General features: G+C 39.0%; 1 protein-coding gene across 2 annotated transcripts; it reads right to left on the reverse strand.

The window, feature by feature from the left end:
* Positions 1–3,018: 3,018 nt before the first annotated feature.
* On the reverse strand, positions 3,019–20,980 carry NKAP (NFKB activating protein). Of its 2 annotated transcripts, XM_082377345.1 has the most exons (9): positions 20,455–20,980; positions 17,426–17,506; positions 13,099–13,169; positions 12,777–12,917; positions 10,722–10,785; positions 8,645–8,754; positions 8,472–8,547; positions 6,955–7,104; positions 3,019–3,894 (listed from the first exon to the last, which is right to left on the reverse strand). In XM_082377345.1, the coding sequence occupies exons 1-9, from the start codon at positions 20,838–20,840 to the stop codon at positions 3,720–3,722; spliced, it is 1,254 nt and encodes a 417-aa protein (XP_082233471.1). In that variant the 5' UTR covers positions 20,841–20,980; the 3' UTR covers positions 3,019–3,719. The 2 variants fall into 2 exon arrangements, with proteins under 2 accessions (XP_082233471.1, XP_082233472.1); XM_082377346.1 differs by lacking the exon at positions 17,426–17,506.
* Between the last annotated feature and the right edge of the window lie 48 nt (positions 20,981–21,028).

The raw sequence follows: 21,028 nt of genomic DNA on the forward strand, positions 1-21,028 counted from the left end.
ATGATAAAGTTCTGAAATAAATTAATATATTTTCTTTCATTTATTCAACAAGCATTTGTTGAGTATCTACTCTGTGGAGGAGACAGAAGAATCCGATGAAAATCCACAATATTCATATATCACAAAATTGTTGCATTTAAACTACCTTGCCTACTGAATGAAAATCAGAGAACAAACCCATTCAGTCTCTAGGAACCAGTAACAAAAAGTAATGTTCTTAGAGAACAAAATTTTTATTTTTTCTTCTTTTTTTTTTTTTTTAATTTTTTTTGGCCACCTGCGCAGCTTGTGGGATCTTAGTTCCCCGACCAGGGATTGAACCCGGGCCCTCGGCAGTGAAAAACGCCGAGTCCTAACCACTGGACCACCAGGGAATTCCTGAGAACAAAATTTTTAAATGGGGAATATAAATTTAGGTTTTATTACACAGGGAAGTGGATGGATTATGACTCACAAATTTGGGACCTAGTTTCCTTTTAACTTTTGGAAATAATACATTTATTAGGCTAGGCAACAATGATGATAAATCGAAATCACTTCAAATTCAGGGATCATAAATGTTGCTACATGCCAACTGGCTGTTTGGTTCATTAATTGTGGGTTAAAGTTAGACATTTTCCTAGAACATATGTTAAGTAGTAAAAATTTTATCTATACTTTGATAAAGTATATAAAGTATATTTTCACTGCCTTGTTTTAAAACATTTTTTCTTTTATTTTTTTTGAAGAGTACACTGCATTTATTTAACCCCATAAATTATAACATCTTAACACATGTAAATTATTTGTATTTTTAAAGTGCTTTGAAAGATATTTATTTATTTAAAAAATTTTTTTACTTTTTAATTTTTAAATTTTTTCAATATCCACCAGCCATTGCGTGACACACCAGCCGCCTCCCCAAGGAGCTTGAAGGTGAGGGGAGATGCCCAGTCTTGCCCACCACTTCCAGAGGCCCAGGCCAGCCACAGAGCCCTCAGGTTTGGGGACAGTCCCACCAGCCACTTGCTATTCATGCTTCCCCAGGAGTTGCTGAAACCCAGGTCACAGTTTGCCGTGGACTTGCAGACAACGGCGTCCAGAGGGCGCGTGTTTTACACAGGCACTAAGAACTCCTTTATGGCTCTTTATCTTTCGAAAGGACGTCTGGTCTTTGCACTGGGCGCAGGAGGAAAAAAACTGAAGCTCAAGAGCAAAGTGCAGTGATGGGAAGTGGCACACGGTGGCATTTGGGCAAGATGGAGAAAGGGGGCGCTTGGTTGTGGATGGTCTAAGGGCCCGGGAGGGAAGTTTGCCCAGAAATTCCACCGTCAGCCTCAGAGCACCAGTTTACCTGGGATCGTCTCCATCAGGAAAACCAAAGACCCTCCCCCAAAACAGCTTTGTGGGATGCCTGAGGAACTTTCAGTTGGATTTGAAACCCCTGGACACTGCTTCTGCAAGCTTTGGGGTGTCTCCCTGCTTGGATGGCTCTTTGGAGAAAGGCATCTACTTTTTCTCAAGAAGGAGGTCATGTCATCCTAGCTAACTCCGTGCTTTTGGGGCCAGAATTTAAGCTTGTTTTCAGCATTCGCCCAAGAAGTCTCACTGGAACTCTAATTCACATCGGAAGTCAACCTGGGGAGCACTTATGTGTTTATATGGAGGCAGGAAAGGTCACGGCCTCTGTGGGCAGTGAGGCAGGTGGGATCCTGACATCGGTCACACCAAAGCAATCTCTGTGTGACGGACAGTGGCACTCAGTGACAGTCACCATAAAACAGCACATCCTGCACCTGAAACTGGACGCAGACTATAGTTCCACCGCTGGACAGCACCCCGTCCCCACTGCCCGCACGCAGGAGCATCTGCACATTGGAGGTGTCCCAGCTAATTTGAAAACCCTGAAGCTTCCTGCGTGGAAATCCTTTTTTGGCTGCCTGAAGAATATTCAAGTCAACCACATTCCTGTCCCTGTCACTGAAGCTGCAGAAGTTCTGGGGACTGTCAGTCTGAATGGCTGTCCTGACCACTAACTCAAACCCATCACAAGGCAAGGAAGTTCACCTCCGGAAGCACTGATTACCCAACGCCCCTCCCTCTCCCCTCTCAAGGTCGTTCTTGACTTAAGACACCATCCCGATGGGTTTATTAGCAAATCTCATTTTTAATTCCAACCACACATACCCATCATTTTGGCATTCAGTGCTACATATATATTTTACATAAAAATCCCATTTCTTGAAGAGGATGAACAAATCCTTACATGCTTCTGGTAATATCATTTTCCACTAAAAGTTTGATGTCTTTTAAAGAACATTATTTTCCACTTGTTAAAAAAAATATCTTTCAAAGCACTTTAAAAATACAAAAATTTTACATGTGTTAAGATGTTATAATTTATGGGGTTAAATAAATGCAGTGTTCTCTTCAAAAAAAAACCTTTTTTTAAAAAAAAAAACTTTATTGTAAGGAGAGAGGGCATTTTATAACAGCAAAGTCAGAAATTCCCCATCACTCAGATAATTTAAATTTATCCTAGGCACATAATAATGCAGCTCAAAACAACCTTAACAAAAACAGCCAAAACTTCTACTATCCCCTCCCCCTTCGCTCGTATGTCCTAACAACTAAACTTTAACAAGAGGGAAGGAAAAAGATCACGATCTCACAGTCCCAGAATTTTCCATTTCTCCCAAACTTAAAAGCCAACAGTAGCCATAAAAAAGTGAGAAAGTGAGGGGTTCTATATGAAGTTACAGATTAAACTGAATGACAGATGTAAAAAATAAACTGAAAAGTTTAGCAATGCTTAAAATGAAATCTGCTTATTACAAAGGACAGACTTTAAAAACGTTTAACATCATTTTAGCTTCATCCTTATGAAGCAACCAAGTTAAAACAATGAAAACAATGACTCATTATATTTTTCCTTATTAAACTCCTGACCATTGTTGACTCCCATCCATTTCTAGTATTCAAATAATGATCTAAACACAGCTCAGACGGAAATAATGTACTTACACTGGCACAACAGGAGACTTCCCAATATTTTATATTTGAAATAACCATTTTTAATTAACCTATTAAGAATTTTAAAACTAATGTTCACATTTTCAATTCAACAAGTCTGTGGGTTAGTTTGCTTTTTGGTTTGCTTGTTGGTTTTGGGGTGGAGGCAGGGACTAAAATCAAAATACATTACTTCCAGAGCTGACAATAATATTGTAATATACAAGTCAACCTTCAAATTCCAGATTTGCTTTTTTCAGCCATGCCTTCATTTTGGTAACAAAAGTGGCCTCCTGTGTGTTTCTATCAAGTCCATTTATAACACATTCAACATAGAGGAATGATAATTTCTTACAAGTTCAGTTGGGATGGGTTGGGGAGTGGGCACCATGTAGAGCTAATGGGAGCACTGTCCCATGGTGTGAGTTCAGTTTCTCACCTCACCAGCACCTTCTCTCAATGCCACCTCCCCCAACACAGTAGAGTTTCATTCATAATTTGGATTTTTAAACCAGAAGGTTGTTTTGGTCAATCCAAAATAACCCAAAGAGCTTGCTAAAGTTACATCAATAAGCAGCTTTTTATAGAAGGACTGAAAGAATTAAACAGAAGGCACAGTATAGCACTGTAAAGCTTCTTCAGATCATGATAATCTTTTTGTGTGTATATATGGAACCCAAACTTTCTTTTTTGTTGTTAAAAATGTCTGATGAACAATCAGAAAATCCTTATTTGTCCTCTTTCCCTTTAGTTTTTCTGTATACCATCTCTCGAAAACTGGCCAGAATCTTGTTTTCTCTCTTTCGTCTCTCTTCTTGGTTAAAGGATGCAAGGGCTCTCTTCTCATCAGCACTATAGATCTGGTTCTCTTTTCGCAGTCGCACAGCCTCCATTCGGCGATGCCTGGAGATAATTTTATTTTTGGCTTAATTTCTCAGTAATTATTTTCATAGTGCTTCCTCACTAATTCTTTCGTAATACAGAGTAGTCTATTTAAAAAGCCGACAAATAGAAACTGTTTCTGTAATGAGTTAGATTTTCAAAAGATCATTCATTTTATCTGCTGACATGTCCTTTGATTCATTTCTAGTATTCAAATAATGATCTCTGCGGTTCTGTCAATAGGGTGAATGTTATTAATTTCAAATACTAAGGGCCTAAGTCTGGTTCTGTTATTTCCAGTAAAACAACTAGGAACAGGCAAATTGTTAAACTTCCTAAGTGATATGTAGACCTGATAGTAGGATAGATAAGATTTAAGTTGTCATCTAGCAGGTGGAACTTCTTCAAAGTTCTAATTTATCATACAACCAAAAAAACCAGGTTTAAATCTACAATCGAATTTTTGGGTGAGTTTTGTGGGTGGATTTAACGTCCTTAGAATTCAGTTGCAGCTCAAAGAAAAGAAAGAAGGGATTTTAGCACAAGGACCAAATCAGGAAAGTATAGGGGTCGAGGCAGAGGGAAACTCTTACATCATCTTCAAAAGGTCTGCCTATTTAGAAGGAAAACTTCATGAAAACCTGCCTCTTTTATGTATATGTACCCAATCCTACACAATCAATTCAAGATGAAGCTTGAACTATGCCTAGAAAAACAGAGCAAACTGAGTAAGGAGAAGAGGGGAGGATCATTTCAGGTTAGTGTGAAGGTGGGGGAGTGGCAGGTGGTAAGTCAAGGAGACGACAATGTATTTAGGTTGCTCAGGGTATAGTGAGTAGTTTATCTGGAACGGAAAGTGCCATGTGAATGATGCTGTAATAAACATCAATGTACACATCTCCTAGTACATGGGAAAGATTCTCTTGGGTATGTAGGTATGGAGTTGCTGGGTCATAAAATATGTGAATGCTCAACTTCCCAAGATAATGTCAGAATGTTTTCCAAAATCGTTGTACCGATTTATACCACCACTGGCAATACTTAAGAGAGCCTGTGGATCCACATCCTCTCAAATGCTTGGAATTGTTAGAACTTTGAACTTACCTCTATCAAATGGGTGTAAAATGGTATTTCCATATGTTGATTTCCATTTCCAATGATAACGAACATCTTTTTTGTATGTGTAGGCCATATATTTTTTCCTTCTGACAAATGCCTGTTTGTGTCATTTTCCCACTTTTCTTTTGGATTGTTTATAGGTATTCTTTAAATACTCTCAATACTATCAGTTGTGTGTATTACAAGATCTCATCCTAGCTTGGAACTTGTCTTTTTACTTATTTTAAGATGTCTTTTGATAAACAAAAGTTCTTATTTTTAACTCAGGCAAATTTATCAATATATTATTTTATAGTTAGTGCATTTTTTTTGGCCTTCTTTAAGAAATGCTTCCCCACCCCAAGATCTAATAGAAATCTCCTCATATTTTATACTAAGAGTATTAAAGTTGTTTTTGACGTTTAACTCCTGATCTAGCTGCAATGATTTTTAAATATGGTGATACAGGGTTCTACTTTCATCTTTTTCCATACAGATAACCATTTTCTTCCTGATCCATTTATTGCCTAGTTCATTCTTTCCCCGCTGATCTGACATACCAGCTCTTTCATATAACAAAGTTCCATACATGTATGGCTCTGCCCCTGGGCTCTGTATTTTATTCCGTTGAACAGTTCATTTGTTACGCCACTCTTCCAAAGTGCTGCAAGCTTCATAATAAGCCCTCATATATGGTAGGGCAAATCACCTTCCTGCTCTTCTTCAGAAGTAAGATGGCTATTCTTGGCCCTCTAGTCTAACATATAAATTTTAGAACCATCTTATTACGTTTCATGAAAATCTCAGTTGTGATTTTGATTGGAACTGCACTGAATCTACAGATTAATTTTGGAAGAACTGACAACTTTACAATATTGCCTTCCTATTCATGAACATGATACCTCTCCATTTATTTAGGTCTTCTTTAATGTCTCTTAATAATGTCTTATAGTTTTCCCTGTAAAGGTCTTGGACATCTTTTGTGAAGATTTATTCCTAAGTCCTTCATATTCTCTGATACTATTATAAATGTTTTCTTTTTATTTAACTATATTTTCCAGTTCTTTGTTGCTGGTACATAAAAATGCAATTGATTTTTGGGTATTAACATTATATCCAACTATTTGTTAAACCTTCCTATTATTTGTAATTCATCTGAAGATTCTTTAGGATTTTCTATGTAAAAAATCATATCATTCACAAAAAATGACAGTGTTATATCCTCTGTTCTAATTCTTATGCCTCTAATTTCTTTTTCTTGTCTTACTAGTCCTTAGGTATAATGTTTTCAAATATCAGTCCTCAGAATTCCAAGATTCTGGAGATGCTTCAGGGGTTCCACAAATATTTGCCTCCAATTTCACTTAAAAATGTTTACCCACTTTTAAAAGTTTATGAAGTTTTAAAAAATCCAAAATTCAGTTTGATCTTGGTACTGATACCCTATTAGTTCCCTCTCCTTGCTCTTCCTGGGACTTTGCTTTCTCTTCCCAATTTTGTATTCCTTTTCTCATGCTAAAACTGATCTCTGTTCTCTGTCATAATCCTTTTCTGCTCTTCATTCTCAGAGTCCAGAGAACTAGAGAGTCCACGTTCTCTGACTCCACAGAGAACTAGAGACAAACTCAGAAAACAGGAAACACTGTCTTATGTAAATGCTTTCCTAACTACCAGAATGCCACATTCCTCGTGGGGCAGTGATAAATAGCTGAATTTAACTATATTCTCCGGAGGATAAACTATCTGTACCAAAATATGGATTAGAAAAGGACACTGAAAAGACTGATTCTTTGAAGTTGGAGACACAGCCGAGTTGCATACCTACTTGGAATTTTAGACAACTACATTTATACTAACAAAACCAATATTAAACCAATATTTATACTTTACTTTTCATCAGGAATGGTCACTTAATGAAAATCTGTCACCAAAATATAATTTTGGTAGTGAGAAAGGAAACTGACCTCAATGCCAAGAACATACCTGCTACCACTCATTACGTAACCCGAGCATTCAAATGATGCAATTTCTTCACTTGTCAAGCCAATTTCACCTCTTCGTGGGATACGTTTTCCAGCTTTTACATACTCAGCCATAGCTGCACCTTCACCAGGTAACAGAGCATGGCCATAGCTACAAAGTAATATAGAATTCAGAAAAGGTTCATTATAAAAAGTTCATCATCTAAAGAGAGCACAAAAAACCATTTCTCTCAGAGAACAGTAGGAATAACAGTTGCTGGGCAGCATGCTGGGAAGCCCAATGTAAATTACTTTAACTTAACTAGGGAACACTGCACTGTGACCTATATCACTAACCCAGAAATGCAGAGGTACTTTGGAAGAATAAAAGAACTGATGTTAGTGAGCATATACTCATGGTTTACAATTATGGATCAATTTTTCCCACAGGTATTGCCTTTATTGCTTCTGCCTCCAGCGAATTCCTTTTACCTTTTTCCCTTTAAAAAAAAAGTAAAGAAATAATATATCTCAAATTAACATATTTATTAGACTTATAACCAATAATAATGCTATACAGTAACGGTTCTCAAATAACTTTCATTCAAGGGGACTTTGAAAACTACCATCCCTTCATTCAATTCACTGAATTCTTCTTGAATAGCTATTAAACTCAAAGCTTGTAATATAAAAATAATCTGTTCTTATGGCACTTACATATTAATAAGAATATAACACTAATACAACGTAGAATATATAACACATTGCACAAAAGAAAGAAAATGCTATGAGGACTAAAGGATTAAAGAGGGGTAGGAGGACTTCCCTGGTGGTGCAGTGGTTAAGAATCCACCTGCCAATGCAGGGGACATGGGTTCGATCTCTGGTCCGGGAAGATCCCACATGCCGTGGAGCAACTAAGCCCGTGCACCACAACTACTGAGCCTACGCTCTAGAGCCCACGAGCCACAACTACTGAGCCTGCGTGCCACAACTACTGAAGCCAGTGCACCTAGAGCCCGTACTCTGCAACAAGGGAAGCCACCGCAATGAGAAGCCCGTGCACAGCAACGAAGAGTAGCCCCCGCTCGCTGCAACTAGAGAAAGCCTGCGTGCAGCAAGGAAGACCCAACGCAGCCAAAACAAACAAACAAACAAATAAATTTAAAAAATAAAACAAAGTAAAAAATAAATAAATAAAAAATAAAGAGGGGTAGGAATCACACCTACCTGTGGAGGGAAGATATTGGGAATAAGCATATGCCCCCTCCTTTTGAAAAGGGCTTTGAAGAATGTTAAGCATTTTAACAGGAAGAAATTGGGGGTAGTAAAGAAATCAGGGCTGGGGAAAGAAGGGAAGGCACATTGGGGGGAGAAATAAGGTGAAAGTGCACAGTGAATACAGGGAAGTTTTAGTTCAGCTCAGTTGGAACCTGGCATCTAAATAAGGGAGTAGAGGAAGATAAGCTTGGAAGAGGAAGTTAGGACCATACTTTTGGGTACGGTACTTTAGAGATTATAAACACACTCTTAACTTACTTCAAAGGTTTATCATCTTGAGAGGCAAGTGTTTTGGGAGCCTCTGGGCCAATCAAATCTGAGGGTTCTTCAGGCTCTGCACAAAAGATGTTCAGAAACATATTCACATTTTGACTAATCAGTTAATTTAATGTTTTATCTGTTCTGAGTCGAAGTCTATCAGAAGAACCTACTTGATCGATCCTTCCAGGGATTCTCCAGAAACTCTTCTTGGGACTCTTTAGAACTTGAATCACTGGAATCTTTTCTGCTCTTCTTAGACTTCTTTTTCTTATATTTCTTCCTGTAATGATTATAATTTGATATAAATTGATTTAATATTCCCATGCTAAAGGGCATCTTATTTTTTTCAAGGCAATGAAGGACTGACTGAAATGATCTGGATGCTCAGCTAATTCAAACTTATTAGAGAAGAACTTTAATTAAAAAAATCTAACTTATTTAACCAAATCATGTTTCACTATAAAAAAAAAGATCCCGGGTCTTCCCTGGTGGCACAGTGGTTAAGAATCTGCCTGCCAATGCAGGGGACACGGGTTCGAGCCCTGGTCCGGGAAGATCCCACATGCCACAGAGCAAGTAAGCCCGTGCGCCACAACTACTGAGCCTGCACTCTAGCGCCCACGCGCCAAAACTACTGAGCTTGTGCTCTAGAGCCCGTGTGCCACAACGAGAGAAGCCACTGCAATAAGCCCGCGGGCACTGCAACGAAGAGTAGCCCCTGCTCGCCAAAACTAGAGAAAGCCCGCGCACAGCAACGAAGACCTAATGCAGCCAAAAATAAATAAATAAATAAATTTATTTTTTTAAAAAAAAAGATCCCTAAGGGAACAATAAAATATAGTTCTCACGTTGTAGAAAGGTAGCAGAAATAAAGCAGTTTAAAAAACAGCTCTTGGGTTTCCCTGGTGGCGCAGTGGTTAAGAATCCGACAGCCAATGCAGGGGACATGGGTTCGAGCCCTGGTCTGGGAAGATCCCACATGCCACGGAGCAACTAAGCCCGTGCGCCACAACTAGTGAGCCTGCGCTCTGGAGCCCGCGAACCACAACTACTGAAGCACGCATGCCACAGCTACTGAAGCCCGTGCACCTAGAGACCATGCTCCGTAACGAGAAGCCACCCACCACAATGAGAAGCCCGTGCACAGCAACAAAGAGTAGCCCCCGCTCACTGCAACTAGAGAAAGTCTGCGCACAGCAACGAAGACCCGATGCAGCCAAAAAAAAATAAATAAAATAAATAAATTTATTAAAAAAAATTAAAAAAAAATAAAAAACAGCTCTTACCAATTTGAACATCAACAATTTTCAGTGTAGTGGATTAAAATACATCAAATATGTTTGAATCCTTGGGTTCATAATGATACTAAAAAACCCCAACTCATTATTTTGAAAACTCATAAAACAAAAAAAGTAAGCAATTATTCTGCCCTTACTATACCAACTACACTTCAGAGTAACCAAATAGTTAATGAGGGTAGGTTTCTCATATAGAATTATTCTACCTAATACATGAAGAAAGAAAGCCAGAAGTAGACCATCACCACTTGGCAATGATATAAGGGACCTAGACAATGACTACTGATGCCAGTTAATATGACAAAAAGAGATAACCAGACATTATCTGCCTCCTGCTGCAAGTACACAGCACCGCCTATGAAGTATTCCTGCCAGAAACTCAAATCTGAACCTTATCAAGTGTCTAGACCTAACTGTCAATCTACAGGAAATACAAAGGATAGAAAACATGTTAAAAGAACACTGTAAGAATACAACCAGCAAAATCCATACCGCAGGAAACCCTCCAGGACAAATGATTTTGTTTCTGCTACAAAAAAACTGCAGGAACAAAAAGGGAAGGGGAAGCTATCTATTTAAAGAGATGTAAGAGACATATCAACCAATCACAATTTATGTACATTGTTTGGATCCTAATTTGAATAAACTATACCAAAAACTACTGAGAATTGAATGAACAATTACTGTTAAACATTTTAGGCGGATTAACAGTATTGTACTTTTTTTTTTTTTAAAGAATGCCTATCTTTTAGAGAAACTCGCAGCTTTATGGATGAAATGATATCTGGTATTGGTTTCAAAACAATGGCGGGGCGGGCATTAGAGACTGCCAATGAGTTGATACTTGTTCAAGCTGGGTGATGGTGACATGGAGGTCCATTACACTATTTTATATAATTTTCTATATTTTTGAACTTTTCCATAATAAAAATTAAAGAAAAAAACTGACGATCTGCGTTTCTTCTTCTTTTCCTTTTTCTTGGCTTTCTTTGCTCTCCTTTTTGTATCTCCATCTGCAAATTAAAGCACATTATAATTAAAAAAATTTTTAATTCTAAAACCCCAATACTCTTGAGTAGATAAATATCTTATTACTCTTCCATTTGTTGTTACAGAGAAATTAATTCATTCAAATTCATTCAAACATTTATTTCTACTTGTTAGGAAATGTGCTAGGCACGGGGGACATAGAAATTAAAATTGCATTTGGTTATATAGGGTATTATTATTAACCTTATTGCATGAGATAATAGTATTGTGGTCAGATACGAAAATGTCCTTATTGTTTAGAGGTGTATACAGAAATATTTAGGGTGGCAGTGTGGTATTTGTAATTTACCTTGACTATCTCAACAAAAAAATCCCTATCTGAAGCAAATATGTCAAAATGCTAACAAATGTTAAACCTGAGTGACAAGTACTGTACATGGCATTAATACTACTACTCCCGGGCTTCCCTGGTGGCGCAGTGGTTGAGAATCTGCCTGCCAATGCAGGGGACACGGGTTTGAGCCCTGGTCTGGGAAGATCCCACATGCCACGGAGCAACTAGGCCCGTGAGCCACAATTACTGAGCCTGCGCATCTGGAGCCTGTGCTCCGCAACAAGAGAGGCCGCGATGGTGAGAGGCCCGCGCACCGCAATGAAGAGTGGTCCCCACTTGCCGCAACTAGAGAAAGCCCTCGCACAGAAACGAAGACTCAACACAGTCATAAATAAATAAATAAATAAATAAAAGAACGTGAATTTCTAAAAAAAAAAAAAAAATAATACTACTCCCTTCACTTTTCTCAGTGTTTGAGTATTTTCATGATGTGTGTGTTTGGGGGTTTGCTTTCCAGGAGCTCATTCTAGTGGAGGAGACACAGGGAAAGAGGCAAGTAGAATCTGAGTGAGAGGGAAGCATGGGGTGCTCTGGGCATACAGAGGAGTCTCAAAATCAGGCTGATTTGGGGAGGGTGGCTGAGGAACGGTTGACCAGGAAAAGGTGACTCTTAAGCTAGTTCTTTTTAAAATCAGTTTCATTACAAAAGTAATGCATGCTCATCATAGCAATGAGTAAGCCAAGCTGCGTGCAGGGAGAGACCAGCATTGTAGGCAGATGGACTCTCTGCATCAAGCGACAGAGTCAAGAGAAAGGATGTGCAGTATCAAGGAGATGGAAAGTCATTCTTAGGCCAAAGAGGACGCTGCAGGAGAGCCACAGGGTACGTGTGATGCGAGAGATCAATCGGGATCTGACTTTACCCTGAAGGCCATGGAGAACTGCGGAAGGATTTTAAGTAGGAACCGCCATGCTCAGATTTGCGCTTCAAGAAAGCTCAGCCTTCCAGCAGTGAGGAAGAAAGGTGACAGTGAGGGCCAGGAAACCCAGGTGACATCAGAGGAAGGGGTGCCTTAGTGTAACGTGTCCCCAGAGGAGGCACCCTCTGTCAGTCATCAGCCAGGAGAGGGCGCAAAAAGGTGGCTTTTCTGTGATGTGCCGCCCCACAGGAAGTGTGACACCTAAATCAGCTGCTGGCCTGAGGGAGACCCCTATGGTGCACCTTTTTGAAAATTGCACAAAGGCGCCCACTGAGTGTGAGAATCTCACAAAAGCGCCGCTCCACTGGGCTGAGGCAGCCCCCTGTGGCTTGGTTTGGCACCACACGTCTCACAGACTAACCCCAACTTGGTTCGGTGCCACATGCCTTGTACAGCTACACACAACCAATCTGTAGTCACATGGCTTAGGTTTGAATCCCAACTGTGTGGTCTTGGGTGCAGTACTTATAACCTGCTCTGGGCCTCCATTTCTCCATCTCTAAGATGTGTCCTTCAGTGACTGTGTGGATTAAATAGCAATAATGCATATCAAGCACTTAGCAGGGTGCCCAACACAAAGTCAGTGAGTGTTTAAAACTCTTGGCTATTACTGTTTTTAAGAACCTTCTTCTAAAATAAGCTTTCAAGAAGTACAACTAGTTTTGAAGCAAGGCTCACAGAAGGATGTTGGCTTTCTTACCACTGGAGTCTGTTTCAGAATCAGAGTCACTGTCACTATCATCAGAATACTTCTTGTGTTTTCTTTTAGATGATTTTTTCTTCCTCCTTTTCTTGGATCTTTCTTTTGAATGACTAGACTTCTTCTTCTTCTTCTTTTCTTCTACATAAAATACAAATAAAAAACTAACTTCTAAAGAAGTGTTTCTGAGCATCAATTTTATTGTGTTAAAAATACTGAAAGGGAATTGATGACAGGCGATTTGAGTAAAGTCTAATGTTCAACTATTTATAAACGTATTTTTTAAACTTCTCAATAAAAATGTCCTATATTTAAAAAATACCTTCTGAAGTAGAAGCTGAAGTGGTGCTTTTCTTTGGCTCTTCGTCCTCTACTGGTGTATGTTCATCAGAGCTGAATTTAAAGAAAATTGTAGTAAGAATCAGAAAAGTGATAAAATATGGACCACAGAGTATAAAAATATACACTTAAAATTTTTCAATAACAAATTGATTGTCTAAGAACCATTCAAAGCCAGCACCGGACTGCTTTTTTAACAGTATAGCTTATCGGCCAACCACCTTCATAATAGTAGAATAATCACTTACATTTGCATAAAGCTTTCGAGTTAACAAAATGCTATTCACGCTGAAAGCAGCATGAAGGATTTATATTTTCGAAGAAACCACAAGGCAAATGCAGGGAAACAGGAACCATAAGGAAAGAGAGAGAAACTGGAGATAAGAAGGCTGAGGGAAGACTTCATAATTTCATTCTACTTGAGGAACAGACATACGGTAGAGCAGCAACTGTTCTGTCTCCCCAGAGCAAGAATCTAACACACTACAGCTATAGAGATTTCATCCTGTTTTAAGAGAATTCTGAAAATGAGTATTATTAACATTCTACAATAGCTTAAAAAGGGAATTTCCATATCACGGTCTTTTCCTCTGAAGATCACATCTGGAATAATTTAGAAATTGCCTAGAAAATTATATTTAGGATTCCTTTCAACTCTAATTCTTTGAGTATTCTTCTAAAATAAATAAATTTATTTATTTATTTTTATTCTTGGCTGCGTTGGGTCTTTGTTGCTGCACGCGGGCTTTCTCTAGTTTCGGCGAGCAGGGGCTACTCTCTGTTGCGGTGCGCGGGCTTCTCATTGCGATGGCTCCCCTTGTTGCAGAGCACAGGCTCTAGGCACGTGGGCTTCAGTAGTTGTGGCGCACGGGCTCTAGAGCGCAGGCTCAGTAGTTGTGGCACACGGGCTTAGTTGCTCCGTGGCATGTGGGATCTTCTCGGTCCAGGACTCGAGCCCGTGTCCCCTGTATTGGCAGGGAGATTCTTAACCACTGCACCACCAGGAAGCCCTCTTTGAGTATTTTAAAGGTATCTGTTAGAACAAGTTTCAGTATCTCAACATAATAAAGACAATATATATGACAAGCCCACAGTTAACATCATACTCAATGGTGAAAAGCTAAACAAGACAAGGATGCCCACTCTCACCACTTTTATTCAACATAGTATTGGAAGTCCTAGACACAGCAATTAGGCAAGAACAAGAAATAAAAGGCATCCAAATTGGAAAGGAAGAAGTAAAACTGTCATTATTTGCAGATGACATGATACTATATATAGAAAATCCCAAAGACTCCACCAAAAGACTCAGCACCAATAAATGAATTCAGTAAAGTTGCAGGATACAAAATCAATACACAGAAATTCGTTGCATTTCTATACACTAATAACGAATTATCAGAAAATGAAACTAAGAAAACAATTCCATCAAAAAGAATAAAATACCTAGAAATAAATTTAACCAAGGAAGTGGAAGACTTGTACACTGAAAACTATAAGACATTGATGAAATAAATTGAAGAAGACACAAAGAAATGGATTTTCTATGCTCACATATTGGAAGAATTAATATTGTTAAAATATCCATACTACCCAAAGCAATCTACAGATTCAATGAAACTCCTACCAAAATTCCAATGGTATTTTTTCACAGAAATAGAACAAACAGTCCTAAAATCTGCATGAAACCACAAAAGACCCTGAATAGCCAAAGCAATCTTGAGCAAGAAGAACAAAGCTCGAGGCATCATGCTCCCTGATTTCAAACTATACTACAAAGCTACAGTAATCAAAACAGTATGGTACTGCCATAAAAACAGACATATAGATCAATGGAACAAAACAGATAGCCCAGAAATAAATCCATGTATATATGGTCAATTAATTTATGGCAAAGGAGCCAATAATATACAATGAGGAAAGGACAGTCTGTTCAATAAATGGTGCTGGGAAAACTGGATAGCTACATGCAAAAGAAGGAAATGGACCACTATCTTACACCATTACACAAAAATTAACTCAAAATGGATTAAAGACTTGAATGTAAAACCTGAAACCATAAAACTCCTAGAAGAAAACATAGGTGGTAAGCTCCTTGACATAGGTCTTGGCAATGATTTTTTGGATTTGACACCAAAAGCAAAGGTAACAAAAGCAAAAATCAATAAACGTGACTATATCAAACTAAAAAGCTTCTGCACAGCAAAGGAAACCATCAACAAAATGAAAAGGCAACCTACTGAATGGGAGAAAATATTTGCAAATCATATCTGATGAGGGGTTAATATCCAAAATATATAAAGAACTCATACAACTCAACAGCAAACAAACAATGTGATTTAAAAATAGGCAGAGGATCTGAATAGACATTTTTCCAAAGAAGACACACAGATGGCCAATAGGTACATAAAAAGATGCTCAACATCACTAATGATCAGGGAAATGCAAATCAAAACCAAAATGAGATATCACTTCACACCTGTTAGGATGAATATTATCAAAGAGACAGGAGGTAACAAGTGTTGGTGAGAATGTGGAGAAGAGGGAACACTTGTACCCTGTTAGTGGGAATATAAATTGGTACAGCCATTACAGAATTCAGTACGGAGGTTCTTCAAAAAATTAAAAATTGAACTATCATATAATCCAACAATCCCACTTCTGGATATATATCTGAAGGAAATGAAATCAGTATCTCAAAGATATATCTGCATTCTCATGCTCATTGCAGCATTATTTACAATAGCCAAGATATAGAAACAACCAAATATCCACTAACAGATGAATGGATAAAAAAGAACTGTGAGAAATATACACACACACACACCCCACAGTAGAATATTATTCATCCTTAAAAAAGAAAGAATCTTGCCATTTTAGACAACATGAATGGACTGTGAGGGCATTTGCTAAATGAAATAAGTCAGACAGAGAAAGACAAATATCATATGATCTCACTTATATGTGAACTCTAAAAAACAAAAAACAAAAAACCACCAAGCTCACAGACACAGAGAACAGAATGATGGTTGCCAGAGGGTGGGGCATGGGTAAAATGTGTGAAGGGTATAAAGAAGTACAAACTTCCAGTTATAGAATAAATAAGTCCTGGGGATGTAATGTATAGCATGGCGACTACAGTTAATAATACTGGGGCTTCCCTGGTGACACAGTGGTTAAGAATCCGTCTGCCAATGCAGAGGACACGGGTTCGAGCCCTGGTCCGGGAAGATCCCATGTGCTGCAGAGCAACTAAGCCCATGCGCCACAACTACTAAGCCTGCGCTCTAGAACCCGCGAGCCGCAACTACTGAAGCCCGCACGCCTAGAGCCCGTGCTCTGCAACAAGAGAAGCCACCGCAATGAGAAGCCCGCGCACCGCAACAAAGAGCAGCCCCCGCTCGCTGCAACTAGAGAAAGCCCGTGTGCAGCGACAAAGACCCAACTCAGCCAAAAATAAAAATAAAATAATAATAATACTGTAATGCATATTGGAAAACTGCTAAGAAAGTAAATCTTAGAAGTTCTCATCACAAGAAAAAAAAATTTATAACTATGTATGGTAATGGATGTTAACCAGACTTATTGTGGTGATTGTTTTGCAATATATACAAATATCAAATCATTATGTTGTATGCCTGAAACTAATATTGTATGTCAATTATACCTCAATAAAAAAAATAACAGGTGGTGGGAAAAAAATAATTTTTTTAAGAAGAAAAAAGAACTCTCAGATAATAATGCTTTATCACCCTGTTACAAATAACAGGTTTACCTGTCAAGCACATTGTCTCAACTCAATCTAAAGAAAACACAGAAATAGAGGAGAGGGAAGAAGCAGCTTATGAATAGCACCAAAGAGAAAAAAAAAATAGGCAAAAAGAAAAAGTATTAGGCCTTCAACAATACTGCATGCAGGAAACTAAACAAACCCATATCAGTATATTCATTTTAAAAAAAACGCTTTGTAATGCTAATGTCTGACATGCAATCAATTACTGGATTGAGAAAAAATAATTCAAAATAATATAAAAGTATTTGTTTCAACACTGAACCCTTCTATGAATAGGAAATTAGCACCTCATGAATTACAACTTAAAGAGAACAATTAGCATGCTAAAATCCACTAGGAGCATGTTTTAATCCTTAGGTATGTTCAATGTTTTTAAAACTTAAGGAGTATAATAGCATAACTCATAAGAAAGAGGAAAAAAAAGAGCTGTAGTTAAAGTTCTTAACAAAAAATTTGACAATAGACTCTGGATTTAAACAAATGTTGCATTTAAAAAATATATTTTTAAATCACTTACTCTGGTTCTGGATTCTTTGGAGAAAGTCCCCATACTTCAGGAGCTCCCAATTCTCCAATCCTCTCTCTCTCACTTAATCTCCTAGAAGAGATAAGCAGGTAAATTATAACTCCATGGCTAAACTGTTTCCTAAATATATAATAAAAGTCAAAGGAGTCCAGTTAAATTCCATTTTCCCTTTACAGTTTAAACTTTAAACTAATAAAAACTTGGTTTAAATGTAAACTCAACACTTAGGATCTGATGTTCTGACAGTACTATCAAATGGTACAGACTACAGACAGCCTGACAGGCCAGGCCAGAAATTCAGCCTGGGAGGCTGTCGAGTGTGTCCCTTCCGCCACATGCATGACATAGCTCCTAACTGCTCCTTTCATCTTCTGCAATATGTGACAGAGACAGTCTTACATTTGGAAATAACTTCAGTTGTTTATGTATCCTTATGAAAGTAAAGATAATTCTCTACTTTTGATAAGGTCAAACCTTCTGTTTTCAGAAACTCAGGAATTAATGAAGAAAATAACAACAAAGCATTAGAAGTAGAAAATAAAAGGAGCTCTGAAAGTGAAAGAAAAGTTTTATTTGACAAAAACTGTACTCAATGAGGTACAGCACTTGTTTTCTGTTTTCCCTTTAATTCCTTTTTCAAAAAGGAGTAAATCCTCTATCTACTCTTGGAAGACACAAAATTTTTTGTTTTGTCTTATGTTTGTGATTTCTTCTCTTAATTTTTGATATTACTTACAAACACACACACAAAACACAAAAAAACTAAGGCTTAATTCCTCAAAGTTTAGCTGCTGTGATGCCACTTGTTTAAAAAAAAAAACCTTACAAAATAAATATAATTGGTTTGATTTTTTAAAAATAAATTATTTTTCTTCTTTATTCAGGGTAAAAGGTGTAATCATGCAGAGTCAGACTCAGGTTTCCCACTTGAAGTAACATGGACCTGGAGTCTGTCATGCAGAGTGAAGTAAGTGAGAAAGAGAAAAACAAATACCGTATGCTAACACATATATATATGGAATCTAAAAAAAAAAAAAAAATGGTTCTGAAGAACCTAGGGGCAGGACAGGAATAAAGAGGCAGCCATAGAGAATGGACTTGAGGACACCGGGAGTGGGAAGTGTTAGCTGGAACGAAGCGAGAGTGGCATGGACATATATGCACTACCAAATGTAAAGTAGATAGCTTGTGGGAAGCAGCTGCCTAGCACACGGAGATCAGCTTGGTGCTTTGTGACCACCTAGCGGGGTGGGATAGGGAGGGTGGGAGGGAGGAGATATGGGGATATATGTATATGTATAGCTGATTCACTTTGTTATAAAGCAGAAACTAATACACCATTGTAAAGCAATTATACTCCAATAAAGATTAAAAAAAATCTAATAGGGGACATACTTACAGCCAAACTTTGAATATATACATATAGGACAAAGAATGCCTGACAGGCTGAAAAAAGCAAGCAGTCAAGTTCTTATCCCTCCCACCACCTGACTTCATCTGTACTCTTAAGATAAATTATTTATCTTCTAAATGTACAAATGCAAATTTCATCCAAGGAATTCTGACATCTTTTGGTGAGGAATGTCTAATAAGAAAACTGGATGCTTTTTGATCGACACAGCCTGGGGGTAACTTTCTGGAAATTCTAATTTGGAAAAGTAGGTCTCCAACCTAACTCAGGGCTGTTTTTACTGTTTCTGCTCCCATGCCCAAAACACTAACAGCTAACACTTAAGGACTATTTATTATGTTCCGGGCACTAAGTCATTACAACTCTTAAAAAGCTTTCGTGCTAATTTTATCCCCTTTTAAATGGTGAAGAAATGAAACTCAGAGAGGTTAAGTGACTTGCCCAAGGTCACACAACTATTAAGCAGCAAAGGATGGCTTCAAACTCAGGCAGTCCGATTCTGGAGCCTGTCCTCTTCATCACTACGTTTTATTACCTCCCACTCCTGGAAGAAAAAGATTCATGAAGACATCGCTCAGCTGTTGGAACCTTAACCTGCTCCTAAATGCCTGTTATACTTTTTAATTTCTTGGCTTTTTTAAAAAAACACATACAGTATGGTAAAGCACTCAGTACAGTAACTGATACACAATTTAACAACCAGTAAGTGTTAGATATTAAGACTTACAAAGCATATAATAACTATATATGAAGTATAACCTTTAAAAATTGTGAATCACTATATTGTACACCTGTAACTTAAAACACTGTACATCAACTATAATTCAATTTTTAAAAAGTAAAAAAAAATTTTAAAACTTACAAAGCAATAATTATAACCCTTTTCCTTTCTCCTTCTTAAACTATTCATTTTCCACTCCAATACTCAGTCTCCTTAGAGGAGATCTGATCTCACCCTGACCTCATTTCTCATGGTCAAGATTGAGACCACTTGACAAGATCTTTCTCAGTGTAGTCCAATCTACAGTTTAGCAGATCACTTTTCCTACATTTATTCAAACATCTTGTTTCAGAGGTTTTCCTCCCCTCCAATTTAAACCTTAATCTCAACCCTTCCCAAATCGCTACAAAACAATTCCACTCACTTACCCTATCATCTCAAACCCGTTTGATCATTCAACAAGCAGTGGTTGCGCGCCTACAAAGTGCTAGCCACTGTGAATTTTGTGATCAATAAAACCGGGCTCCTCCTTTCCGTGAGCTCAGTCTAGTGGGGAATAAAACATGCTCACGAATGATAACGACACACCAAGTAAATGCTATAATTCCGGTACGTCTGAGGCTCCTGGCCATGCCCGCTACAAGCCAGGAGGCAGGAGGGGGTTGCGAGAGCCCAGGGCACTAGATGAAGGGGCCCGAGGAGGAGTGAAAACCTAGGGTAGAAAAGGCGAATAAGCTGTTATCGTGGGTGGACTGAAGGAGGGGATGAAAATGGGCGCAAGTCAGGGAGAGAGAGCGAAATGGGTATAGTCGGGAGCAAGATGAACAATAAATCGGACACTGAAGGCTGGTGGGCTCACGAAAGATAAGGTGCGTTCGTCTCACTCACTTCTGCCGCAGGCTCTCTTCCCTCTCCTTGTCCAGGAGGCTAGGCCATGGCTTGTCGCTCCCGTAGGGGCGTGAGTAGCCGCCATAATAGGCGGACGAGGAGGCAGAAGCGAAAGGGGCGCCCCGCGGCGCGGAAGGCCGCTCTCGAGAGCGTGACCGCGAGCGGGAGCGGTAGGACTGGTTTCGGGAGCCTTGGCTGGGGCCACTCAGTTGATGGCTAAGGCCATTCCGGTCCCCGGACCGAGAGCAAGAGTGCGAGCGAGAGCGGCGGCCCCGCGGGGAGCGAGAGGATTTGCTAGGCTTAGGGCTCTTCGACGAACTGCGACGCTTCCCCCCGGAGCCCGAGGCCTCCCACTCCGGGCTGCGGGAGCCAGACACCGGAGCCATAGCTGTTGCTGGGTCCCCGAAGCCGTGGGAGAAGGGGGCGCTCTCGCAAGTTGGGAAGATCTCCGTTGCCTTGGCTCCCAGGACCAGCAGCCGCGACACCACCCAAACCTGATAAAACCTTGGAAACAGTTCCGAGTACGTCTGCAAATTCCTTCCCCGGACCTAGGCGGTCCTGCCAATGGGACGGG

This window comes from Balaenoptera borealis, assembly GCF_965194805.1.
Source record: "Balaenoptera borealis genome assembly, chromosome: X".
Lineage (NCBI taxonomy): Eukaryota > Metazoa > Chordata > Mammalia > Artiodactyla > Balaenopteridae > Balaenoptera > Balaenoptera borealis.

Bases quoted from the DNA above. Each gene is read 5' to 3' on its own strand.
- NKAP (XM_082377345.1), bottom strand. From the start codon at position 20,840: ATGGCTCCGGTGTCTGGCTCCCGCAGCCCGGAGTGGGAGGCCTCGGGC. The intron at 8,755-10,721 runs GTCAGTTTTTTT...TAATCATTACAG, and splicing joins AAGAAGAAGAAACGCAGATC to GAAGAAATATAAGAAAAAGA. The intron at 7,105-8,471 runs GTAAGTTAAGAG...ATTACTTTGTAG, and splicing joins CAAGATGATAAACCTTTGAA to CTATGGCCATGCTCTGTTAC.